Source organism: Gorilla gorilla, chromosome 17, assembly GCF_029281585.2.
Source record: "Gorilla gorilla gorilla isolate KB3781 chromosome 17, NHGRI_mGorGor1-v2.1_pri, whole genome shotgun sequence".
NCBI lineage: Eukaryota > Metazoa > Chordata > Mammalia > Primates > Hominidae > Gorilla > Gorilla gorilla.
Window position 1 is genome coordinate 47023205 of NC_073241.2, and position 20694 is coordinate 47043898.

The 20694-nt window shown below is 41.2% G+C and overlaps 2 protein-coding genes and 1 long non-coding RNA gene across 6 annotated transcripts in view; 2 read left to right on the forward strand and 1 right to left on the reverse strand.

Annotated features, from left to right (window-relative positions):
- Positions 1-130: 130 nt before the first annotated feature.
- On the forward strand, positions 131-6564 carry LOC134757422 (uncharacterized). 2 transcript variants are annotated; one of them, XR_010131310.1, is made up of 4 exons: positions 209-357; positions 637-695; positions 5678-5758; positions 6162-6564. It is a non-coding gene; the product is annotated as an uncharacterized lncRNA (long non-coding RNA). The 2 variants fall into 2 exon arrangements; XR_010131309.1 differs by lacking the exon at positions 637-695 and having other exon boundaries at positions 131-357.
- Positions 5764-14222, reverse strand: LOC101127500 (myosin regulatory light chain 12A). Of its 2 annotated transcripts, none has more exons than XM_019013875.3 (4): positions 14085-14222; positions 8570-8765; positions 7950-8111; positions 5764-6254 (listed from the first exon to the last, which is right to left on the reverse strand). In XM_019013875.3, exons 2-4 carry the CDS (start codon positions 8748-8750, stop codon positions 6082-6084), a joined length of 516 nt encoding a protein of 171 aa, XP_018869420.1. In that variant the 5' UTR covers positions 8751-8765; positions 14085-14222; the 3' UTR covers positions 5764-6081. The 2 variants fall into 2 exon arrangements, with proteins under 2 accessions (XP_018869420.1, XP_018869419.1); XM_019013874.2 differs by lacking the exon at positions 14085-14222 and adding an exon at positions 9665-9749.
- A 16-nt stretch (positions 14223-14238) lies between these two features.
- Positions 14239-20694, forward strand: part of MYOM1 (myomesin 1) — a 186349-nt gene continuing 179893 nt past the window's right edge. For both annotated transcript variants that reach the window (XM_055368518.2, XM_063699434.1), the window contains exon 1: positions 14239-15920. The gene's annotated coding sequence lies outside the window, so the exon portion shown is untranslated. The remainder of the gene's footprint in view (positions 15921-20694) is intronic.

Below are 20694 nucleotides of genomic sequence, written 5' to 3' on the forward strand. Positions count from 1 at the left end.
GTCTTAATTGCCCCTCCGGCCTGCTCCGATCCGCTGCGATATCGCGACCTGCGCTGCGGCGGTCGCCCGCAGCCCGGCCCTCATCCCCCGCTCCTTTGGTAGCTCCGCCACCCTTCCGCGTTCTTGGGCCCGCTGGGCGCGGCTGGGCAGGCCGCTCGAATTTGACCCGAGTGGGCCGCGATCGGCGGAGGATTTGGGGTACCCTTTGACCCAGGCGGGGCGCGATCCGCCTAGGATTTGGGGTCCCCTGGCGCCGAACCCTGAGTTGCCAGATTTAGCAAGTAAAAGTACAGTTCTTCTAAATTTGAATTTCAGACAAGACAGGTTTTAGGGTTCGTCTCATGTAATGTTGAGAAGGTGAGGGCGGCGCCTGGGCGGATTCTTCTCCGTTCCAGAATCCCTTTCTCTTTTCAAACCGCATTACAGTCCGAGTTAAATTCTTTAACCTACTCCTCTCTGCTTACCCTCATAAGGTTTACGGCCTTATCAGGCTACGGCCGCAGCCTACGGCTGTTTGATTCCCCTTTTAGCCACAAGAAAGTTTTATTCGAACTACTTGCTTTCCTTTATCAAGAAAATGGCAACGCACACACATACATGCACACACAAATAAAAACACAAAGCTACGTTTTTCAGGTTTTGTTCTAGATCCTGTTTGTGGCTGTGTTCTTCAGGATATTTTCCCTCACCTTGAGGTAATCTGGCATTACTTCATCTAGCATTACTAAAATAGCATTACTTCAGGATGGTGGAGGATCGGCAATCTAATAGCAAATCTTTATTGAACTCTTCTTACTGCCTTAACATGTGCCGGATGCTGAGAGATGAATTCAAAGCCTCTTAGGGAGTTTATATTCTAGAAATCTTTGATCAGAAATTCCTAGAAGAGAGGGACCTTGTGTTCAACACTCTATAGCAGTTCTTAAACAGTAGCACGCATAATAACAGGGCTTTTAAAAACATTTTTGAGCCTCAAAACCGGGTATCAGGATTCAGTGAGTAAGGGGTGGAGGATAATTCGAATTTCTGGTAAGCACACATGATGCTGATGGGGTGGTCGTCATCCCAGCAGCACAGCTCTAAACGCGGTTCATAACTGTGTGTATTTTCTCAATAGTGTTAGAAAAGCAATTGCTGAAAAGTCACACCTGGTTCTACAATATTTACTCTTAGGTTTTGGTTCGATAGTCTAAATAATAATAATAAAAAAAATAAGTTTCTAGAATTGTGCTGTCCAATACAATCGTCACTAACCACATGCAGCTAAACTTAAATTTAGTTCCTCAGTTGTATTTGATACGTTTTATTTTTAGAGATGGGGTCACCCTATGTTGCCTAACCTGGAATGCACTGGCTATTCACAGGCGTGATCATAATGCACTACAACCTGGAACTCCTGGGCTCAAGCGATCCTCTCACTTGAGCCTCCCAAGTAGTTGGGACTACAGGTGAGAGACACCGCACCAGTGCGTCTGGCAGTATTAGACACTTTTTTTTTTTTTTTTTTTTTTTTTTTTTGAGACGGAGTCTTGCTCTGTCGCCCAGGCTGGAGTGCAGTGGTTTGATCTCGGCTCACTGCAACCTCTGCCTCCCGGGTTCATGTGATTCTTCTGCCTTAGCCTCCTGAGTAGCAGGGACTACAGGCCTGTGCCACGACGCCCAGCTAATTTTTGTATTTTTAGTAGAGACGGGGTTTCACCATGTTGGCCAGGATGGTCTCAATCTCTTGTCCTCATGATCCGCCCGCCTGGGCCTCCAAAAGTGCTGGGATTACAGGCGTGAACCACCGCGCCTGGCTAGTATTAGACACATTTTAAGTGCTCAATAGCCACATGTGGTTAGTGTCCTTATTGTATGGCACAGAGAGCATTTCCTTAATTACAGAAGCTTGTATTTGACAGCACTATTCTGAAGAAATAATTCTAAGATATATTGTTCTCTCTAGATGCAAAAGAAAAGCCTATAATAGGCTTTGTTTAATCATGAATAAAAATTTATTCACTAATAAAAATAGCTGGATAGCTAAATATCTATCATTGGGAAATTGTTAATTATAGCATGCCCACATCAAAGATAACTGAAGTTAAGAATGGTTGAAAAAGCAATATACTCAAAACAATGGTGGCTATGCCAAAACATGAGATATAATTTAAGTAGTAAACAAAAAAACAAGTTGTAAACTCATTACAACTCTAAAATGTATGTGGATAAATATTGGAGAAAAGTCACATTTCCTGCTATTTGAGCAGATACAGAGAAATCTAGACTAAAAAGATATAGGGACTTGGAAGATGGAAGAGAGCAAGTGGAAATGATTCGAATAAGCAGCAATGGGAAAACGGCATTTCTTCAATGTGGGATTAGCTACTACAATCCCTTTATGGACAGAAAAAATAAACTGTACCCGTGAAGAGGACCTAATTCGACACACACAAGTCTGGCATATTGGACCTGCTCAGGAAATCAAAAGTGAACTATTTCAGCATCCACTAGTACCAAACTGACAGCATTTGTATGCATAGTCTTATAAAATCTTCCTAACAACCTGTTAATGAAATTCTACTTTGAAATCCATCCACTTTTCTAAGGGCAATCCTACGTGGTCTAGGTTCTGTCACTTCCTAGCTCTTAGACATGATCCATTTTGTTTCACTAATTGTTCCCTCCTAGTTTGTTGTCTTCTACTCTGCCTATAAACAGGCTTGAATTTAAAGATATGCCCTTTGCCCCTTCTCACTGGCCCACTCGTAAACAAAATAACTACTATTTGGATACCTAATGTGTCCCAGACCATTTGTCTTTCATGCTTCTAATTTTCAGAAGAAACTTGGATGGTATTGGCCATTTTACAGATGAGAAAACTGGCAATTAAGAACACAAAGCTAGTCAAATAGGCAAGTGCAATTCACTTAAGTATGGCTCCAAATCTGTGCTGCTCTTAATCACACAAATGCTGCTTTATATATTATGTTCCTAATATGAACCAACAGTATTATTTCCATTTTATAAATGAATAAATAGGCCAAGGAAGTTTAAATAACTTACTTAAGGTTATAGAGCCATGACGTAGCAACAAACGGGAATTAAGTGTAGGTCTGCCTGACCCCACACCTAGGCATTATTCACTATCCTGTGTTGCATTATGGATTCTGCACTCAGAACTCTAATAACTCTAACAAACATGACTAACGACTTGTCACATCTGGGAGGGTCTCATTTAAACCTTCCCATACTCCACTTTTCTGTGTTGGACACTACTAACCTCCTTACTCTTGAAATTAACTAGGTTTCCGTAAGACTGTTTTTGTGGCTCTATTTACCTCTCCAAACTCTTTGATCATTTTTTATCTGATCCTCAAGTCTAGGTGTTAAGCCTCTTGCTGTCCTTCCTCTTTTCACTTTGTAGCAAATGGTTTCCTTTCCTTCTCAATTTGCTGTTACTTGTCTCTTATGCTCAGGCCTTCCTCCTTTCTTTCCCAGGAGCATTCAATTCCTGCTCTCATCAAGTTATAGATTCTTTCATCAAGTAAAATTTGGGGTCTGGAATCAAAATGACCATATCATCATATGCAGGTGGATAAGGATGCCACCCCCATTAGGCTGGTTTTGTCCGATTTTTTTTTTCTTTTTCTTTTTTAAGACAGGGTCTCGTTGTCACCCCAGCCTGGAGTACAGTGGCACAGTCAGCTCACTCCAGCCTCAAACTCCTGGGCTCAAGCAATCCTTCCACCTTAGCTTCCAGAGTAGCTGGGACTATAGGCACCCACCACCATGTCTGGCTAATTTTTAATTTTTATGTAGAGATGGGGTTTTGCTTTGTTGCCCAGGCTGATGTCAAACCTCTGGCTTCAAGCAGTCTTCCTACTTCGACCTTCCAAAGTGCTGGGATTACAGATGTGAGCCAACGTGCCTAGCCAGATCTCTTGAAATGGTTTAAGTATGACTTTCATCATGGAAACTTTTGAGACTGATTTTTCAGTCAAACACACCATTGAAATGGATGCTTTTACCTTTCTGTTGGCAATCACTCTTGTTTAAGCAAAGAATGCTATTACTAAATTAGGAGAATTATTTCATTCAGGGTACATCATTGTTCTTAATGCAAGCTGGTTCGTTAAGCACTTATCTGAAAGGGAAACAGGGGCCCTGCAAGAGATCCTTTTAGTAGTACCTTGTTTTTCATATAGTGGAAACAATGCTATCTGTTCTTCACTAGAGATGTAACAAAGCATATGATAATTTTTTCTCTTGACATGGAAATTCAATTCAAAAAACAAGATTTTAGCACCATGGCCATAGCCTGGAAAAAGTATTTTGGCTTAACCAGTGAATAAAATTCAGAAACAAAAGACAAAGAATGAAGGCAGGTTCTAAGATTCTAATGTTGAAGAGGTCAAGGACTAGCTTTGACTAGTCCTTCTATTCCTATAGCGTTGGCCTTCCCACGTTACAGGATCTAGCTGATCTATCTTATTGGCTGCAAAGGCCTGCTGCCCAGAAGGCTTTTAGTAATTGTTTACTGAATGAGGTAATGGTTTTGTCCAAGGAGAGTCATGTTAATCGTAGCATAAAACTTAAAGTTATTATAGTAATGGTCAATTACTCATCTTCATAGGCTAATTGTCAACTCTTTTCAACCAAATTTTTCTCCATTTCAAATCTTTTAAAGCTCATGCTCTTTGAGAGTCACAGTTTTCGGCTGGGCATGGTTGCTCACACCTGTAATCCCAGCACTTTAGGAGGCAGAGGTGGGAAGATCACTTGAGTACAGGAGTTTGAGACCAGCCTAAGCAACATAATGAGACCTTATCTCTACAACAAATTAAGAAATTAGCCAGGCATGGTGGTGCCTGCCTGTAGTCCCAACTACTCAGGTGGCTGTGGATCACTTGAGCCTAGGAGGTCAAGGCTGCAGTGAGCTGTGATCGTGCCATTGCACTCCAGCCTGGGTGATAGAGCGACAGACCCTGTCTGGAAAAAAAAGAGAATCTTGAAGCCCTTTGAGAGTCAGATTTTTAAAGCTGAAAAAGAACGAAACTGTCTGCCACTCCCTGATTAACTATGAAACAGTTCTGCATTTCTGCAAATAGTAGAAGTTATTTTTAGGACTGAAATAATGACCTCACTTTCCCAGGCATGCAGGTTCAGCTGTTTTGATTGTGGGAAGGTCAGGAATGTCCAAAACTCAAACATGGACTCATGGTGAATCTCTGCATAAACAAATATCTTTCAATACACATTGCTGTGTTAAAGAAAAACTACATATAATAAAAAAAATACTGCATTATATTTCCAGCACTTTAAAACATAACATAAAAATCTCTCTTTGGTAGCATTCCACAGAACCTTTAAGCCAAAATGGTTTTTAAAAATATGACAAATTGAAATTATACTCAGCAACCTGGTCTAATTTTAAATGACCAGAAATTACAAAAGTTTAAATAAAGTGGAAATGTTGGCAGGTATGTCAACTTAAGGACTTAAAGCTATGGAAACTATCATATATATGCAAATTCTACAGGAAATTATTTTAAAAATTGGAAGACAAAGTGCAGAAAACCTGATTAGGGCAGTTAAAATTGGATATCCTTGGGAGGAGGAGGAATGGACAGTAGAGGAGATAGGACTGTTAGGAAAACTGGAGGAAGAGAAAGCTAACAACTGTATCATTTTCTAGGATTTCCCTCATCTACCTTTCTTTGGGAGATACGACTAAAACCAACAAAAGCCAACTTTGGTAAATAAGAAGTTTAAACAAGTAAGTATTTTATCATAAAGTTTAATTATGATTCAGAAAACATCAAGCGAATAACTTTCTCTGAAAAAATATATTGACTCTGTACAGACCACAGTTATTGGGGGAGAAGGGCTGGTAGGTTAAATTACCCTATTTTCTATTCTGAAAATGATATTAATAGAAAGTCCCGTTTCCAGTCTGATTATAAAGATACATATGCCCAAAATGGCTGAGAATAAATACAACAGGAAATGCAAAAGCTGTAAAGCTAAGGGCATGCAAGAGAAAATCTCAGAATACCCAAAGTGGCAACAAGGAACGTTTGGCTGGAATTTGAAGTTATTTCAGTCATCTTTGTCTTTCGCTCCATGTTTCAGGATGCGTGTGAACTCAATGTAATTGAAATTCCCCTTTTTATCAATAGGTGCTTCTCTGTACAGCTCATCCACTTCTTCATCCGTAAACCGATCCCCCATGGTTGTCAGCAGCTCTCTCAAGTAATCTTCCTGAATGGTGCCTGGAGAATAAAGAACAAGGGATCAGAATACATACTATTCTGAGGGTTAATTACAAAGAATATCTATACTCGACTAAGCATGTTCTGTATGTTACAAACTATAAACATGCAAATATATGAACTACAGGGTGTCCACCTACTTAAAACAGCCTCAGCAGAGAAGTGCCTAGAAAAATGCCTAGCTGCTTAGCAGCATTGCTCCGCTCTATCATTTGCTCTATCATTCTGCCTCCACATTCAGCTTCTGATCTCTTGATAAGAGAGACTAAACCTATGCCTGAACAAAGTAATAAAAAGTATGGTTAAAGAATCTAAGCCTTACGGTTCCTTAAAGTGGCATGAATGGTCACATCTTATTCTACAAGCAAGTAACATTTACCTGCCAGGCTAAAATCAACACTACATCATACACATCAATAAAGTGGTACAGTGGAAAGAATACTGGAAACTTGAGGCCCAGTTTTAACAAGCTATTTTATTTCAGGCATTTCACTTTATCCCTGACTTTGGTTTTCTCAGATGTAAAATGAGATTTTTACTGTTTACAAATCCAATTATTGTAATAAATATGGCCAGTCCCAGCACATGCAAAAACATGGAATAAATATTTGAGCACTAACTATGTGGCAGGCACTGTGCTGGGCAGTGGGGATATGCAGTGGTAAGCTGAAAGGTGTGTGCTCTTTACTTTGGGAATTTGATACCAGGGTTCTCATAAAACCTGCCGGCCTACAAGAATCTGATGTCACCCGATTTATTTTCTGGTATTGGTATTTTTAAGATTTCCCAAATAACTGGCATGCACATGTGGGGAGCCTTGAAAGCCACAGCCCATGCTTCCATCAGCAGACCCTGGAAACCACCCAGTATTTAAACTCGTCCCACTAATGGAGGCAACCAAAGATTGTGCCTTCCTTCACTAAACACACTTGGCTACGCCATGTTGAGTTGGGAATCACAGAAAATATTCCCTCATTATGTTTTCTCTTACATACACTTCTGCCAAAGGATCAGGCCCCTATATAGGTAACATTTTGTTTTTTTGAGAGTTAACTCTGTGCCACACAGTATGCTAAGTACTTCATGTACATCTCACTTCTTCACTTAATTCTCACAACAACCCTATGAGGTAGGTAATACTGCTCATTTTACAAATAAGAAAACAGAGGCTTAGAGAAAGTTAAGCAACTTGCCCCAAATTATACAGCTATTATGTGGAAGAGGAATTTGAAGCCAGATAGTCTAATTCCAGACCCTAAGTTCTACTGGGTGTATTTTAAAATAAAGGTTAGATGTCAGATTTAAACAATTTGAGAGCTGACAGATACCTGGTAAACATATATAGGATTGTAGTGGTGCATGGCCTATAACAATTTATACTTCATCAAGATTATTCTGGTAAAAGTTTTTTATTCAATACATATTTTCTGAGAGCCTAACCCTTGTGGAGTTAACATGGTAGGAAAGGGGTAATATAAGCTTCCCAATGAGGTTTCAAATACAACCTATTCATTGTAAACTACTACTTAGGGCAGAAGCAGCAAAGTGAGTGACAAACATGCCAAGAGAACTCTGTCTAAAAAAGTAGGTGTAGTACAAACCTGAGGGCATTATCATATTTTAAGTTACTATATATTTTAGTTACCATAACTAAAAATTAAATCACTTTGTAATTAAAGGTTACCTCTCACTTACCAGTTGCTTCTTCATCAAAGCAAGCAAAGGCATTTCTGATGACATCTTCAGGATCTGTGCCATTTAACTTCTCACCAAACATGGTGAGGAACATGGTGAAATTGATGGGGCCTGGAGCCTCATTCATCATGGCATCTAGATACTCATCAGTTGGATTCTTCCCTAAATTTTTAAAAGGGGTCATAATTTTAATTACATTACAATACATATCAACTATTAATGACAGTAAACATTTTGGTAACAAAGATTATCATTCATACAGTTTACTGTTTGCACTCATGACAGTGAAACTATTTGGGGGGAAAGTTTTCTTAATGAATAGGGCCTATTAAAGAGTCTGGAAAGTATATGATAGTCCGTTGGAATGTCAGAAGGAATAATACTGCTTCCATAATCAAGATCAGTGTTTTTATACACACACACACACACGAACCCCAACCCAATCCTAAGACAGGGTCATGAATCTGATGGTGATCCAGTGGGAAACACTGTTCCACACTTTACTCAAACCTTAGTAGACTCATTAGACAGGCTTTACAGAGCTTTAAGACTCATGAAATCCAGATGAAAGGCACCATGGAAATTCTATCCAATAGATTAATATTTAAACTGAGCATTACCCAATGAAGCAAGCATATCATGCAAATCTTCCTTGTCGATGAAACCATCTCTGTTCTGATCAATCATGTTGAAGGCCTCTTTGAACTCCTGAATCTGTGACTGGTCAAACATAGCAAACACATTGGATGTTGCACGCTGAGGGCGCTTCTTGGTCTTGGTCTTTGTTCTTTTGCTCGACATGGTGGTGGTTAAGTCCTAATTAGGAAAGGAAATACAATAAAAACCAAATCAACATCTAAGATTACTTAAGTTTGAATCAAAACAATGATTAACAAAAGTACACAGAACCAACTTTCCTGATATGTTTGAGCTGCTCAGAATTGTGTCTTTAGAAGACACATCTCAACAAGATTACATATGTCCTGTACTGCTATATAGCTAACAACAGCTGATAACCAAATCTGCTGATTTGATAACAATAAAAAACTAAGAAGCAAAAAACATTAGGTACCTAGGAAACTCCCAAGTTCTATACTTCAGCAGTATACGGGTGCTGAGGGATACTAATTCATCTTCAGTAGGTCCCCTCTTTGCAGCCTTAGCCTAAACTGGCTATTCCATAGTACGGTGGACAGAAAGGTGAAGAATAATAAGAATGACTAACTGATGGAACAGGTCTTCATCTCCTAATCTCTATTGACAAATATTGTTCTTTCACTTTCAACTAACATTTTTTATTGTACCCTCACCTCTAGGCAAAAGTAGTTCAAAAAAACTATCTGTTGAAAGGCTAACAGTAAAGTATAAAAAAACTGAAGGGAATTCATCTATAGTTTTTATAGACATTGCACTCTATCCAAACCAGTTTCTTGCATTACAGTCACACTAAATCACTGGAAGTATCTAAGATCTCTAAACAGAAATCAGAGCACAAGCTTTTAAAATAATTTTAAAAGTTTTAGAAAACATCTTAAACGTAGAAACTACCTTTGCTCTCTTACCTAAATTTATCCCGGTAAAATTTAAGTTAAAATTAAAAAGAATGTCTAATAATACCTAAAATAAAAAGGCAATTTTCAATACTCAATCTAACTACAAAAATTTGTTTCAAGTTAAAAATCTCATAGTCATCAGACAATAAAATTCTACCATACCATCCTTCAGAGTTGCAGGGAAAATGGTAGTCTGCAAAACCGCTCAGCAGCAAAAGTAAGACACTGCATTGAGTTATATTCTTCCAAGCAGGTCTAAAATAGGCACTACTGATTTCACCCTGACCAGGGTAACAATTTTAAAGCTTACGTTCTGAAAACAACATTTAGCTATGATCTGGCAAAACACTATGCCATTGCTCTAAAAATAAGTCTGTGGACTGCAAAGAATGAACTACCACCTAGATCTCAGCACTCCAAAGTGACCCTAAGAATGTGTTTCCGATGTGTTTAAAAAGTAATTTCTTACATTCTTTCCTTGATTATAACCACATCGTCCAGACTAAATACAATTACGGAATGATTAGAAAAGCTCTGCCTCAAATTTTTTAAAGCTAAATCTGTTTTCAGATTTTAATAGGAAATTCCACAAAGGATAGTCACAAATTCCAGCCCATCCAATATAGCACCGTATGGCAACTGGAATATATTGTTGAAAAGATATATCCTACATAGCACAGAAGTTATGGTATATGCTGTTCCCAAATTTCCTAGAATTCTTTAATCAACTTTTAGGATGCTGCCTTTCACGACTTAAACTATTCATAAATGCATATTTTCATTCTATAACACCTTTGGGGGTAGTAAATCCCATTCATATCTAAACTACATGAGGATGTACTTTCCTCGTCTGTTATAAATGCTGTCTTTAAAAAATACAAAGAGATATAGAGTATATTATTCCTCCAATTCTTAAATGTACTCAAGGACTTGGAGCAAGAGGTTGAAACCCAATGAGTGACACGTTTACCAGTCCATATCGCTTTAATATTTTAGGCATGTCACGCCTTTGCAAGCCAAAGCACATCTTTAAAAATAGTCTGTTTTGTGTGACAACATTGTCTTTCCCTAATGATGCAGAAATGTCAGCTATTTTAAGAACAAAGAAACTGATGAGGTCAAACGGCTGACACATCTGATTTTTTAATCTATTATATAAAATCTCATATTACTAAATCTATGAGGGTCCTCTAGATACATTTTCAAAATGCTTAGTTTTGGTTGTAAAGTAGTATGTTTTCTGAATTCTGATATATTTCCTATTCTTTTAATCATGCACTTTTTTGAATTTGTAAATGTATTATAAAATAGATTTGCAAAGTAAAAAAGCTTTTTTTTTTTTTTGGGTCAGCACTGACAATGGCCTCATATAGAGCTCTTCTTCAGCACATTCAATACTTAATCTTATCAATTTTATTATGAAGTTAATTAAACTAATATGTATCAAATGTCATATTAATTATGTTGAATACTAGCTAAGAGTTAAGAAATGTAAGGCATGTGTCCTATCTTCAAGGAGCTTAATATAGTTGGGGAGGCAACTATAAAGAAATGAGATGATTGGTTCAACTTATGAAATGAGTCATAGTTTTCATTCCAGAAGTATGACTCTAAACTTAAAACGTGTGACAATAATGAAAAATAATTCCTAACATGGTACATAATTATCAAATGCTGTGAGTTCAGAAAAGATGTTTCTGAGTAATTAAGGGATTGGGGAGGAGGAAGACCTTGAAAAACCCAGTGTGGGATCATTTAGAAGCTACAAGGCATTGTTAGAATGAAGAGATTCGGGTGTTAGTCTTAATTCTAACAAATTAAGGTAGTTAATTCTACCAAAAACTGACTGTAATGTTGAGCAAGTTACTACCTAGGCCTTTACTTTTTCAAGGAGGCTGGATTCTGATCTATGAGTTATTTTCCACCAGAAACCTTTCAGCGACAAGGAGTTTGGCTTCACAGTCGCTGTTCCAAAATACAGAAACTGTGGGGGTTTTTCCCTACCAAACTAAAAGTGTGGGGAGAATAAATAATGGTGGAGGGAGTCAAATCAGGAACAGTGCTATGATCTCAAGGAGCAGATCATTTCTGATATTGTCAGGGTCCTCTTTGCTATGATTCTAGTTTGTTGTTCATTTTACTTTCCTTCAAACAATTGAGACTGTCACTCTTCATGTAATAAGCCTTCAGCAAATGCACAACTCTCATCGAAGTTTAGAAAACTAGGGTATACCCCTTAATCTAAAAAAGTTGCAATTGCTTTATTATTATACTTTAAGTTTTAGGGTACATGTGCACAACGTGCAGGTTAGTTACATATGTATACATGTGCCATGTTGGTGTGCTGCACCCATTAACTCGTCATTTAACATTAGGTATATCTCCTAATGCTATCCCTCCCCCCTCCCCCCTGAAATTGCTTTTTACAAAAAGCAAGCTAGGGTAAAATAAATTGAAAAGATTTCATGTCAATGTAATTATTCTTTAGGATGCAAAGATCGCCAGGTAAGGACCCGAGGTTTCCAAATTACAAAGCTCCTCAATCATAAAGTCGAGTCTTTATTTACTTATTTATTTTTATTTATTTATTTATTTTTGAGACGGAGTCTTGCTCTGTCGCCCAGGCTGGAGTGCAGTGGCGCGATCTCAACCTCCACCTCCAGGGTTCAAGCAATTCTCTGCCTCAGCCTCTGGAGTAGCTGGGATTACAGGCACCCACCACCATGCCCAGCTAATTTTTGTATTTTTAGTACAGACGGGGTTTCACCACCTTGTGCAGGCTGGTCTTGAACTCCTGACTTCGTGATCCACCTGCCTCGGCCTCCCAAAGTGCTGGGATTACAGGCGTGAGCCACCACACCCAGCTCGAGTCTTTATTTTTGAGGGATTAAGTGAAAGATCCTTGGTGTCAAGGAGTGTCTGTTGTACGAAACTGGAAAGCAGAGAGACTTACAGAACAGGCTTCTACAAAATATGAGGATTTCAGATGCATGAGAAAGTGGATGAAGGGCAGTTAGGAGACTGAGTTTACAGATCTAAAGGAGCATAACCTTTTTTTTAAGTCAGGTGAGGTGAGCGCTGGTGGCAATGAATCTGGTTTTTATTTTGTGTTTTAGCTCAGAATCATTGTGGGCTGTAACAAGAGAGATACACAACATGATTAAGGAAAATGTTAGACTAGATTAATAGGTGGGAGAAATAGAAGAGATTCTCAAAGTGGCTTTCCCCACACACCAAGGGACACAAGAAGTTTTCAGAATTTCTAGAAACTATGTTCATTTATAAAATGGGACTAATCCATACCAATATATACATTAGAGTTCTGTGGTTAGAATCCTAGAGTCCAGCATTTACAAAGTGGCAATAAATGTAAAATAACCTAGAAACTTTTTCTACAAAACGAACACTCAAATTGATAATATTCTGAGAAATATCACATATTCTGCAAGAAAAAACCACCATCTTACAAAACACTGCGTACTGTGATAGCACCTAGTATTTGGTGGGCTTTCTAAACCCTGACCAAATATACCGCCTCATTTAATCAATGCACTTAAAAAAAAAAGCCTAAGTATAACTTATTTTCTGGTGCTAACCACAATTTTTAAAAAGTGTATTTCAAGTTGGTGCTTCCGTTCCAAGTAAACCAAGTTTCATTTCTTATGCAAACTTCCGGTTGAAGGTAGGATTCGTTCTCTTGGACTGCCACACCCAAAAGTTCTCACCACTGGACAAAGACAATTAGCTGTGAGGGCTGACTTGCCAGTAAAGCCTCGCTTTTGAAAATAGAGTGCTTTTCTGATTACCGTTTATTAGAGCCCTTCCAGAACATGAAACAAATACCAATAATTTTAAGAAATATTCGCTTTATTCGCCTTTAAATATAAAACTTTTTGCACTTAAGTTAAAATCTCTGCTAAATCCATAAGTCTCTCAAGAACTGACAGATACATTCATATACCTACTAAACTACTTTAAAAAGAAGACACTTCCATGGCGAATTGAATTAGCCCAAACTTTCCCCCCAAATGGGACAAGGTATTACATTTTGGAGTTTTTCTTCGAGTCACAAACTAAACTCCAGATCTCTCTGTCCAAAATTTCATCGCTTAAAGAAAAAAAGTTCTAATTACAGGAGCGGATACTGAGCTGAAGAACTTCCCAATTTGAGTTGGTTATTCCTACTAAACGCAGCCACACAGCTGCAACAACAGCTGCAGCAGGGGGACAATGGGCTACGTTTTTTGCGCAAACCCTCTTGAATCGGGCAAGTTGACGTTAGAAACTAAAATAGTCCCGGAGTCAGCTCTGCAGGGGTCGGGTTTCGCGGGCCCGGCAGTCGCCCAAGCTCAAGGCGCCAGTGAGCGAAGCCACATTTCCAGAGTTCCAAGTTTGGGCACAGGAGCGAAGTTCGGGTCTGGGCCACTCCAAGCCATGGCCTCGGATCCCAGAACCGGGGACCTGGCTGGCACACCTGCCCAGGTGCGCTACCGGCGCCAGGAGCCCCGCCGCCCTCCAGCTGCCCCCGCGGAGACGGGTACCCGGGATGGGTCTCACGCGCCCGAACGCGAGCGCCACTCACCCGGCACAGCTACGAGAATCCGAGCACCTCTGCGAGCCCCTCGCTGCCGCTATCACACCACCCTGCTACCCACAGAGCCGCTAAAAACCACCGCTTCCGGTCTCTGCTTAGCAAGCCGGAAGGAAGCCCGGTCACCTTTCTTGGCCCGCAGAGTGGTTCTGACTTCACGGAGGGGCGACAGAGAGGGAAGTCGCCAGTGTGGTCAGCGGGCGCGGTATTGACCAAGTGCATGAGAAGGAAGTGTAAAGTGGGCGACCTAGAATATAGAGCAATATATAATGGTTCTCTGGGTCCTGTTACTGAGTTTCCTTCTTTTTTGTATCTGTTGTTGCAGTGTTAAGTCTTTCTCCCCCCTATCCTTTCCGCAGATGGTTGCGTCCGTCCTGTGGCTTTGCCTGGCCGCACATTCCAGAGCACGGCGAAGGGCGGGGCCCGTCGGCCCAAGTCCTTGTAGGGAAATCGAGGAGAGGGCTGCGGGCCCACGTGACTGACCCTCGCCCCGCCCCGAAGCCGGGCTCCAGCTTGTGGGCGGTAGTGCGCCTGCGCTTGACGACCCGCGCGGGGTCTGGGTCTCCGCTTGAGGGCCCCGGAGCAGTGCGCGTATCCCGGGAGCGGACCTTGATGCTAGCTCTGTGTGCAGTGTAATTTTATGAAGAGTCCCGCCCCCTCCATACGGGAGGAAATGTGTGTCCCTGGGGCCCTCAGCCAAGTGTCCACTATCTTTTTGGCCCAGACGGATTTCCCAGGTCACAAGTGGCTGGAGACTTCCTCTTGAAAAACATTTGCCGTCGTTTTTCCCTGGCAGAGCCCCTTTGACCCTGGCTAACAAGGGCAGCCTGACTTGGATCCCACTATGCAGGAAGGAAGGCGTCTCTTCCCCGCACCTGTTGCTACGATTAGGACTTGCGGCTTGGTGAAAACAGGAATCAAAACTTGGGCCTATTTCTCCTGAGCTCTGCTTGCCTAGAACAATTCGTAACAATGAATCTTATTAAAAAGAGAAAGTCCTCCCCGACTTTATCTTTTTCCGCCCAGAATCCGATAAGGAAGACTTGTTCTGGCCCCCTCAGCTCTCTGACCTCATCTACCAGAGGAGTGAGTGGGATCCTCCAACACTCGAGCCGTCATCCCAGCACTAGGGGACAGTGACCAGTGTGGCTCCCGTGGCCAGAACCCTTCTGAAGTTTGGGTTGCCCTGTGGTCTTCGCCTTCAAAGCAGGCCGTCACTTGAATCCTTCTGGAACGGACAGTGTTGCTGTAAACGCTGCGGAATAGTATCTTCTAAGTATTCGTAGCTTCTTTCTTGAGGGATCTCGGGAACGTTCCGTGTATTAACCACTAACATATTCCAAAGTTAACTTCGTGGTAAAGTCACTGGGGAAAAAAATAATTGCTCCAGTTCCACAGGTGATTGAAACAAACGTGATTTGTTTCCCAAACTTCCTTGATGGTAAAGAATGACTTGGGGTACTAATTAAAAATAAAAGTAATTGCGTCATTTCCAACCTACTAAATCAGAGTCTTTAAGGGCAGGTCCTGGGAAGCCATCCATGTAATGGGGGTCCTAAGTGGGCTCTTATCGGCGAGGGCGGGGACTCAGCGAGAGGGCTGGCAAGCGACGGGACAAACCCCAGACGGCTGCGCACATGCGTTTGTTCCTGGAGCTTGCGAGCACTTGCAATGCATGGACACCTCCACAGGGTGGTGGCCTGCCACCACGAGAGCACCAGCTCCGCCAGCGTCCTCTCCAGAGGACACTTTAGAGCAGCAAGAAACGGACAATTCAGTCTTCCCCTCAGCTTGAAGGCAGCATTCTTTTGCTTCTCTTTGAGTCAGGTAATTGTCTTGTCTTCCTTCCACTCAGTCAGCAGGTATTAAACAGCAACCGCGTTGCCAAGCACTGTGGTGGGGGCTGTGGCTTATGCTTTCTGGAGCAGAACATAGTTGTTGCTACCTTGGGGATGGGGGCGGGGGGGGAATAGAAAGAATGCGGAGTTAGCGGAGTATCAGGGAACAAGGGTGGAACAGATATAATAATTACAGTACAGTTATTTAGGGCCTATTGAAGGAGCACAAACGAAGAGTAAACTTGTCTGGGAACTAGTGGAAGGTGTCCCCCAGGGGATGTTAAAGAGTTAATTCTAGAATTAATTCAGTGGGGAAAGAAAAGGAGAGGGAGATGCCAGGCAGAGGGAGCAGCATGCCTGATTGTCTGGAGGTGATCAGAGGGCCTGGCTGATTGAAGATGAACAGGAATTGTGTAGTCTGTGTTCATTCATTCATTTATTCATTCCACAACTATGGAATTAAAAACGGTTAGTTAACCAATGTGGAAAAATAGCATCTTGATAAAATGTTCTTCAAATGTCCACCTAGTATTTTGATATTCAGTTTTCATGACCGGACCCACCATCAAAGGCCTCTGACTCTTTCTGATATTTCTATCCTTTGGACCCTATGGGAGATCTTTGCCTCCACGTGATAATCTCCTTCTCACGTTTTTACTAAAAGTTTGGAGACTTGAATTCTGCTCCAAATAGAGTGAAACAGGGTCTTGCTGTATTGCCCAGGCTGGAGTGCTGTGTGTTCGATCACAGCTCACTGCAGCCTCCATCTCCCAGGCTCAAGCCATCCTCCCTCAATCTTTTGACCAATACTCATAGTAAGAAATTTATTTCACAAAGAAATACTTGACTACCTATAATGTTTTTCAAGGATTTCTATTCTGTTCTTTTCAATTCTGTTATTAGTCTGCTTTAGCTGCCATACAAAATACTACACACTGGGCGGCTTAAACAACAGAAATTTATTTCTTATACTTCTGGAGGCCGGGAAGTCCAAGATCAAAGTGCTGGCCAATTCGATTGAAGGCCCTCATCCTGACTTGCAGATAGTCAGTCGCCTTCTCCCTGTGTTCTCATGTAGCAGAGAGATCTCACTCTCTTCCTCTTTTTTTTTTTTCTTTTTAAAAATTTTTTTTTGTATTTTTGTTTTTTTACTTTTATTTACTTATTTTTTTGAGATGGAGTCTCACTCTGTCGCCCAGGCTGGAGTGCAGTGGCACGATCTCAGCTCACTGCAACCTCTGCCTCCTAGGTTCAAGTGATTCTTGTGCCTTAGCCTCCCAAGTAGCTGGGATTACAGGCGTGTGCCACCACGCCTGGCTAATTTTTTTTTTTTTTTTGTCTTTTAGTAGAGACAGGATTTCACCATGTTGGCCAGGCTGGTTGCCAACTCCTGACCTCAGGTGATCTACCCGCCTCAGCCTCCCAAAGTGCTTGGATTACAGGCATGAGACGCCACACCTGGCCTCTTTTTTTGTACTTTTAGTAGAGACAGAGTTTCACCATGTTGGCCAGCCTGGTCTCAAACTCCTGACATCAAGTGATCTGCCCGTCTGTGCCTCCCAAATGGCTGGGATCTCTTCCTCTTCTTATGAGCCTTCAGTGTTAATGGAATTAGGGCCGACCGTTATGACTTCATTTAACCTTAATTATATTTTAATTATATCTCCAGATACAGTCACACTGGGGGTTAGGCCTTCAACATATGAATTTGGCAGGGAGGGGACACACAATTCAGTCCATAGCAAATTCTATGTCATTTAATTTTTAGAATACCTCTCAAGGCCCACTAAATGTGAGCTTATGATCCACTATTGCAGTGGTTCTCAATAGTGGAGGAGTGGTGGTTGGGTTTTGCCCTGAAGGAACATTTGGCGATGTCTGGAGAGACAGTTTTGCTTTTCACAAATGGGACAGATACTGCATCTAGTGGGGAGAAGCCAGGGATGCTGCTAAACATCCTACTATGCACAGGACGGCCCTCGACAACAGAACATTATTCAGCCCAAAAAATCAGTAGTGCTTAGGTTGAGAAAACCCAGCACTAATCATTTGGAAACTCAATATTTATAGTAATCAATTATTTTGGGAGTACTATAATTTCTATAAGGTCACTATCCATTGCTCCTGCCTCAGAGTAAGGTGGTGGTGTTTTTTTTCCCCAAGTGAGATCTAAAGGGAGAAAAAAATGGAATGAACAGTTATTATTATCTGTGCCTATTATGTGCTAGGTATTCTATATAAACATTTCTAATATATAATTCTTACAACAACCCTGTGAGATAGATATTATTACCTCCGTTTCATTGATTGGGACACAAGCTCAAATACTTGAATGATCTGCACAGGTTTCCCAAAAGGTAATGAAAGAACCTGGGTTATAAATCCTGTCTCTGGTTGTCCGGGGGTAGAATAGAAAGGAAAACAGTAAATATGTGGATATTTATCCACGTATCTCTAACTCCTAATACAATGCCTAATATCCACAGGTGCCGGTAAATACATGGTAACTGGTCAATTGTTCAAGTGCACATAGCTAGTAAGTGGCCCAGCCCGAAGCCCATATTTTATTTTACTGTACTGTGCTTTCTCCTTTGGTCCAAAGTAGGAAAATTTTGTTACCCAAACAACAGCAAGGAAGCATAGCAGAATGGATCCTTGGTATTTACAACCTAAGTCAATGATTTTATATGGATCACTTGCAATTTTTATTGCATGTAAGAAACTATTGAATGTTAAGAGACATGGCTTACATTCTGGTTTTGCCTACATACATGGAATTCTAATTCTTCATACATGAAATATTTATGATGTATCAATTAGCATTAATCCTTTAATTCAGGAAAACAGTAGGAGGAGCTCCTTTCTTTTAAATGAATAAGCATTTACATAAATCTGTATAATAATTAATTTTAGAGCACCAAAACTACAAATAATATATTACAAAGATATAGAAGATTCTACATATATAAAGAATTGCTTTTTAAAAAACTTTAGTCAGAATTATCATTAAAGTCGGGGATGATAAATGAGATAAAAAATTATGTGAAATTGAATTAAGGGTATTTGGGGATACTTATTACTTCCATACTAGAAAATATGAAAAAATAAGTTAAATAGATACATGCTTAGAAAAATTAAAATACTAAATGAGATGTAAGAACAGAGAATATGAATAAAGCAAACAAAAAAAGGAACAGGGATTGTATAGATAATAAATTATCTGGCTGTATTAGTCTGTTTTCATTCTGCTGATAAATACATACCCGAGGTCAGGCGCAGAGGCTCATGCCTGTAATCCCAGCACTTTGGGAGGCCAAAGTGACTGGATTGCTTGAGGTCAGGAGTTCGAGACTAGCCTGGCCAACATGGTGAAACCCCATCTCTACTAAAAATACAAAAATTAACTGGGCGTGGTGGTGCGTGCCTGTAATTCCAGCTACTCGGGAGGCTGAGGTTGGAGAATCATTTGAACCTGAGAGGCGGAGGTTGCAGTGAGCCGAGATCATGCCACTGCCCTCAAGCCTGGGCTACAGAGCAAGACTCCATCTCAGAAAAGAAAAAAAGACATACCTGAGACTGGGTAATTTACAAAAGAAAGAGGTTTAATGGACTTACAGTTCCATGTGGCTGGGGAGGCTTCACAATCATTGCGGAAGATGAAAGTCACGTCTCACATGGTGGCAGAGAAGAGCTTATGCAGGGAAACTCTCCTTTTTAAAGCCATCAGATCTCATGAGACTTATTAACTATCATGAGGATAGCACAGGAAAGAACTGCCCCCATGATTCAATTATCTTCCACTGGGTCCCTCCCACAACACATGGGAATTTAAGATGAGATTTGGGTGGGGACACAGAGCCAAGCCATATCATTCCACCCTGGCCCCTCCTAAATCTCATGTCCTCACTTTTCAAAACCAATCATGCCTTCCCAGCAGCCCCCCAAAGTGTTATTTCAGCATTAACTCAGAAGTCCACAGTCCAAAATCTCATCTGAGTCAAGGCAAGTCCCTTGCACCTGTGAGCCTGTAAAATTAAAAGCAAGTTAGTTACTTCCTAGATACAAGGGGGGTACAGGCATTGGGTAAATATAGCCATTCCAAATAGGAGAAATTGGCCAAAACAAAGGGACTACAGGCTCCGAGCAAGTCCAAAATCCAGCAGGGCAGTCAAATCTTAAAGCTCCAAAATGATCTCCTTTGACTCCATGTCTCACATCCAGGTCACGCCAATGTAAGAGGTGGGTTCCCATGGTCTTGGGAAGCTCTGCTCCTGTGGCTTTGCAGGGTACAGCCTCCCTCCTGGCTGCTTTCCCAGGCTGACACTGAGTGTCTGTTGCTTTCCAGGCACACAGTGCAAGTTGTCGGTGTATCCATCACTCTGGGGTCTGGAGGACAGTGGTCCTCTTCTCACAGCTCCACTGAGTGGGGCCCCAGTAGGGAGTCTGTGTTGGGTCTCCCACCCCACATTTCCTTTCTGCACTGCCCTAGCAGAGGTTCTCCATGAGGGCCCCGCCCCTGCAGCAAACTTCTGCTTGGGCATCCAGGTGTTTCCATACAACCTCTGAAATCTAGGTGGAGTTTCCCATACCCCAATTTTTGACTTCGGTGCACTGCAGGCCCAACACCATGTGGAAGCTGCCAAGGCTTGGGTCTTGCACCCTTTGAGACCACGGCCCGAGCTGTACCTTGGCCCCTTTCAGCCATGGCTGGAGCAGCTGGGATGCAGGGCACCAAGTCCCTAGGCTGCCTGCAGCGTAGGGAC

Coding starts and splice junctions, on each gene's coding strand:
- LOC101127500 (XM_019013874.2), bottom strand. Junction 8,112..8,569: donor TGATATGCTTGCTTCATTGG/GTAATGCTCAGT, acceptor TTAAAAATTTAG/GGAAGAATCCAACTGATGAG. Junction 6,255..7,949: donor CTTTGATGAAGAAGCAACTG/GTAAGTGAGAGG, acceptor TTTATTCTCCAG/GCACCATTCAGGAAGATTAC.